Genomic DNA, 6,049 nt, shown 5'->3' with positions numbered 1-6,049 from the left:
AAATAAAAAATAACTTTTTCTTGACATTCTAGCACTACACGGAAAAGCAATTCGGTCGCCGCTTTTTCGGATGGCCAAGAGTCTCCTTTCCCCATCGATGACGACTAGCTGATAGCTTTGCACTTTGTAATCGATTACGAAGTCTCGATACTCTGTTTACGTTTTAGGCGGAATTGTGGAAATTTTGCACAACGGAATAGGGCCTTCACCTTCATATTTTATTTTATTTATTTATTTTTTTGCGGTATACGAGACTGGGCGCAATGCGAATAAATCTGTATGATACACAGAAACTTGCTCATATTGCTGATACAATGATCAAGAGTATTGATATGTTTAGTTCATTTCTGTTGTTAAAATAAAAAACCGCAATTGTGCATGTAATGCAAGGAGGTTAGAATACATGGAGATGCCCTGCGCGCAGTCCAAGTGAAGCCAAAAAGGGGGGGGAAGCATGCCCTTAGTAGTCGTGGCTTTAGAAAGATTGACGAGCTCTTCAGCCAATGAGGCAGAACCTAGCCACACCCAGTTTCGTAAATTAAAGACCGTGGATTCTTCGCGCGCTTTTTCCTTCACTTTTTCCCGCCATTTCATTTTATTTCTACATTTTCTATCATCTTGTAGACGGCTGCAATATTGTTCCGAGAAGCAATTTTTATTCCTGCCAGAATGTTAAATTCCTGCGTTGCTTTCGGCTGTACAAATAGAAGAATAGCAGGATCCGGTATTACATTTCACAGGTAAATACTCTTTTAACATATATACTATCATTTATTTAATTATACTTTGCTCAAAGTTAGATAAAAATTTGCTGTGCATGTTTAAAACATATCCAAGGAAACGGCTGCAAGTGCTGATAATTGTATCAATTCTAATGATTATCAGGATATGAGCAATGCTCTTTAATTACCTTTATACTGTAAAATGAATGTTATGTTTTTCTCTGCACCTATATGCAAACAGTCATATATGGAAGCATTATAACTTCCCGCTAGTAATGATTAAGCATTTATATATGCATTTTTCTGACAAAATTCAAAGCATGTTATTTGGTAATAAATTTATGCTTCTAACTTTTACCTTTTTTTATATATTAGTACTTTTACAGAATCCAGTAATTTAATGCGGGGAAGATATGTGGCTATAGTTGCCTTACATGACCGAAATATAAATATGAGTTATAGTTAATTTGCTCATAATTTCTAAATTATTTATTTTAAAAAATCCAATTTTTGAAATAAATAACAAAAAAGAATGTAACCTTGTTCATACATTTCATAATAAATCGGTTTTCCTAGAACTTTAAAATATAATTTGTATGATTTTATAATATTAAATTATTATTTGAAACCTATAAATAAATCATAGTTAAGTGGAAACAGTACTTTGTCTGCATATGACCAAAATAACTGAGGGTATAGTACAATAATTATAACTGGTTCTTGCACTTGTGTACCATAAATATTTTTATGTACCATATAAAAGAACCACTCTCTTCGGGTTCCCTTTAGTAATATCCATCCTGACAGAAATGTTAATTAAAAATTGTTGAATAATTAATGCACATACACTGCTATTTGCTTAGGAGACAGATGCGTTTGTAGTTTGTAGGCCTTCTTAGAGTAACTGATTCATATTCATATACTATGTGAGATGTTAAGTTTAAATTATGTTGAATTATGTGAGAAGTTAGCATTAAACATTTTGTAAAATTATCCATATTTCAAAAGAATCAATCTTTAAGAATTTGACTATCTTAATTTTCAGAATGTTGAAAATTTTTTCCCTCTTACAGGTTTTAGATCATGATTAAATTTATGATACTCACCAACATAGTTTGCTTTACTGTATTTAGAATGTTTCACCAAAGATTGCTGTTCGAATGATTTTTTGTCGTGGGGCTATATTTCACCCCTCCTAAAGCTACTATTGCTCACCATTGGCTCATTGATAATTGTTGTACTTACGCCAAGATTTAAAACTCAACATCTCACATACTGCATGAATATGAATTACATACCATAAAAAGGGCCTTCCACAAAGGCATCTGTCTCATAAGCAAATAGCTGTGTATGCTTTGCATTAATTAATCAAAAATTTTAATTTATTTATGCACTAAAATTATTTGGTAATTTTATATGCCATTTCTGTATTGCATCATGTACTATATTAATCTATCATGTACTATACTAAAAATTGGATTTTAGATTGTTTTAAAACATTTATTTTTATACTTCTTCAACATATGGATTTTTCTTTTTCAGAATTCCTAAAGATCCAACGTTAAGAGAAGCATGGATTCAGGCAATACGGCGTAAAGATTGGAATCCTTCTGCAAATGCATTTCTCTGTTCTGAACATTTTAAAGAAGAGGATTTCAATAAAAGATACGCTAGCCACCTTGTAACGCTTAAAAAGGGTGTTGTTCCGAGCATCTTTAAAGAATTTCCATCTTATTTGCAGAAAGTTCAAAAGGTATATAAGGATGTGTTTTATTTTTTAATAATATTAAAGCATAATTAACTTAAACACACCAATCAAGTATTAATTTAGAATTCAAACAAAATCACTGATTTTTGTTATTTAAATTCTAAATTAATATTAAAGAATGTTTGTATATGATTTAGTGATATATTATGAACAGTCCTCTTCTAATTAAATAACTGTCTACCACTGGTAAGGCTAGTGCTTCGGTTTCTCACATCTGCTTGCAAATTCAGAAATAAAACCTTTGAGGAATTTTTAATTTTTACTTTCTTTGTGCATTGCGAGATTTGGAGGGCAGGGAGGAATTAATAATCTGTTACAAGTTTGTAAAATTTCTTTTAAATATTAAAGTCGACATATAATATTCATTTGATAGCTATTCAAGATTACAAGCTTATTTATTCTTACATCTGTTGCCCACCCAGGGGCGTAGCTAGAGGGGGGCAAGGGGGGACATCTATCCCCGGGCACAGAATCCAAGGGCACCAAACTGATGTTACGAAATTTTAGAATTAAATGTTTTCCATCCTTGGCAAGCAATAGGGGGCGCGAAATCTTCAGTTGTCCTCGGGCGCTGAAAACCCTAGCTACGACTCTGTGCCCACCAGCGGCCGAGCGGTAAAGTCGCTGAATAGTGGTAGTTCAGTCCGAGGTTCGAATCCCACAAACGGGCTGGCTGCATGGGCGTTTTCGTGGTTTTCCCCATGTGTAATGTGCGTACGAGCCAGTTTCCCTTAGAAAGTCCTCCACGAAGACATCCCTCTCCTTAGGCAGATAGCCCTCAAGGCTTTGCCATAATCACACACACACAGTTCTTACATCTATAGGTTGCTGTGATTTATTATTTTGTTTGCATTGAAATTGTCATGCCATATCCCAGTTTCTGTACATAAATTTTGATTCTTCATCTGTCATCACCATTACTGTCCCACCCCCCTCAGTTTCAAACACTTTCAATAGTATATGTTTGTTCTCTATTCCAGTAAATTGCTTTTACCTTTCAATTTTTTATAAAATAAGTTTACTCTTCTTTCTTTATCTTAGAAGTGTGCTCTTCAGAGACTTTTTTCGAAAGAATACGAGATTAAATTAGTGGATAAAATAAGCATTTAAAATATATTTTATAGCAAAAGGTTTTTCCTTATGTTTCATTTTAAAATAAAATTATCATAATTCATTAATTTTACAAAAGAAGACTCTTTGATTCATTCCCCGGGGTGTTCTCCTTCAAAATTGAGATGTGTCTTCTCCATTCTCTTGGATGTAAAATCAGTTCCCCGCTCTAACATTGAAAAGCATTTCTGGTGACGAGTCCCTCAATGGCTGATATATATTGGTAATCCAAAACTTCGTATTTAGCAAAATGTTTTAATTTATTGTAGCAACTAATTTTCATTAATATATTTCTCTCTGAATGCATGGATTCAGATTTTTTTTTAAATCAGTGTGAAACTCTATGTTATTAAAAGATTTTAAAAAATAATTTAATTTTTGAGAGGCCAAAAATTTTTTAAAACTGCATTCAAATAATCAATGTCCTACTGTGTAACTGATAAATGAACATATATATTTTTTAATACTTAATATTTGTAGATTTCCCTCTTTATACTGCAAAAGGAATAATGTATGTTACAAATAAAAAAATATTAAAATTACAGAAATTGTTAAGGCATTAGCTTTAAGCGCTTTGTCATAGCGATTAGCGCAATCATTACTTCTGCGAATATAAGAACATAAATGTAGAACATCACCTCCACTGTGATTATTAATTATCTCAAGAGACGATTCACTGTATATATTTAGATCAATAAGATGTTAAATAAGCTGTTCTAATGTACGTAAGTATTTCAGCGCTAATTTTTTTTTTTTCCCACAGACTAAGAAAGTTCCATTTAAGAGACCTGCTCCTGCCAACTCAGAAACTAGAGAATTCATAGCTGATGAAACATGCAGTAATACAGAAGATTCTCCTGTAAAAAAACGTTGAAAGTAAAACTGACGAAAACTTCTTTGCAACTCAAGAAGGCAAAAATTCAAGTTAAAGGGCTGCAACAAACAAAACGACGCTTACAAAAGCGATTGCTTTCGTATAAAAATATTCTACTCGAATTGAAAAATAAAAATTTAATTATAGATGAGTACTATGAACTTTTGAATAACATTCCAGAAATTTCCAAAGAAATTAATTTACGTCTTAAGAAAAAACATAACAAATACTCCCCCCAACTTCGTTCTTTTGCATTAACTTTAAATTTCTTGTCACCCAAAGCATACTGTTACGTCAGAAAGCAATTTGACACTGGGTTACACATCCACGTACCATTTCTAAATGGTATGAAAGTTTAGATGCATCACCAGGATTCTGCAAAGAAGCTTTAGCAGCTTTGAAAGGAAAAAGTTCAACAAGTCAATATCCAGTATTTTGTTCATTAATTGTTGACGAAATGGCAATTCGACAACATGTAGAATGGAATGGTGAACAGTATGTTGGATATATTGATATTGGAACACATTTAGATGGTGACGAAAGGTCTGTTGCAAAAGAAGTTTTTGTACTATTGGTAAATTGTATTAATAGTAACTGGAAGCTTCCAGTAGGCTACTTTTTTACAGCTGGATTAAGTGGAGAGCAGCGTGCATCAGTTATTCTTAATTGCTTAAGATGGTTAAGTGAAGCAAATGTTAATATTGTTAGTCTGACATGTGATGGTGCCGTTTCAAATTTCTCAATGATGAAAAATCTAGGCTGCAGTTTTGAATTGGATGATTTTAAAACTTTCTTCCTCCATCCCACAACACAGCAACCCATATATTTCTTCCTGGATCCTTGCCATGCTTTAAAATTGGTAAGAAATACTTTTGGGGACAAAGGTGTTCTAATTGACTATGAACATAAAATAATTCAGTGGGAACACATAGTTAATTTAAATAAATTACAAGAAGAGGGCCTTCATTTGGCAAATAAATTGAAACGGCACCATGTATTTTGGAAAAAACAACCAATGAAAGTAAATTTAGCTGCACAACTTTTTAGTGATTCAGTAGGTGATGCTCTGCAGTTTTGTTTAGAAAAAGAAATTCATGGCTTTCAAGATGCATCAGGCACAATACGATTCATCAAATTATTTAATAGGCTATTCGATATTTTAAATTCCAGAAGCATTCACCAGGCTTCCTATAAAAAAGCAATGTGCACTGAAAATTATTCCACTATTTTACAATTCTTCAGCGAAGCAAAGTTTTACATTGAAAACCTTTCTGGAAGAGAGAAAACACCTCTAGTACTTAGCAACAGAAAAACAGGTTTTTTAGGATTTTTAATCTGTATTGAAAGTAGCAAGGGAGTGTTCGAAAAATTAGTAAAGAAAGAAGAACTGAAGTATATACCATTGTACAAATTTAATCAAGATAACATAGAGCTTCTGTTTGGGTATATAAGATCAAAATTTGGCTGCAATGATAATCCAACTTGCAGGCAATTCATTTCTGCTTTAAAAAAAATTCTTGTTCATCAAGAACTAGAAATTAATAAAAATGGAAATTGCTCAGCAATAGAAAACTA

At 32.6% G+C, this 6,049-nt stretch overlaps 1 protein-coding gene across 1 annotated transcript; it reads left to right on the top strand.

The window, feature by feature from the left end:
- Positions 1-204: 204 nt before the first annotated feature.
- On the top strand, positions 205-4,500 carry LOC146999557 (THAP domain-containing protein 6-like). Its single transcript, XM_085807083.1, has 3 exons — positions 205-740; positions 2,265-2,475; positions 4,364-4,500. The coding sequence occupies exons 1-3, from the start codon at positions 670-672 to the stop codon at positions 4,472-4,474; spliced, it is 393 nt and encodes a 130-aa protein (XP_085663209.1). The 5' UTR covers positions 205-669; the 3' UTR covers positions 4,475-4,500.
- The last annotated feature ends 1,549 nt before the right edge of the window (positions 4,501-6,049 follow it).

The sequence above is a fragment of the Stegodyphus dumicola genome, chromosome 1 (genome assembly GCF_044657685.1).
Source record: "Stegodyphus dumicola isolate Sdum_Otavi_A_Nest chromosome 1, ASM4465768v1".
Classification (NCBI taxonomy): domain Eukaryota; kingdom Metazoa; phylum Arthropoda; class Arachnida; order Araneae; family Eresidae; genus Stegodyphus; species Stegodyphus dumicola.
The sequence above is the reverse complement of the archived record's forward strand: the minus strand, read 5'-3'. Positions and strand labels throughout refer to the sequence as shown.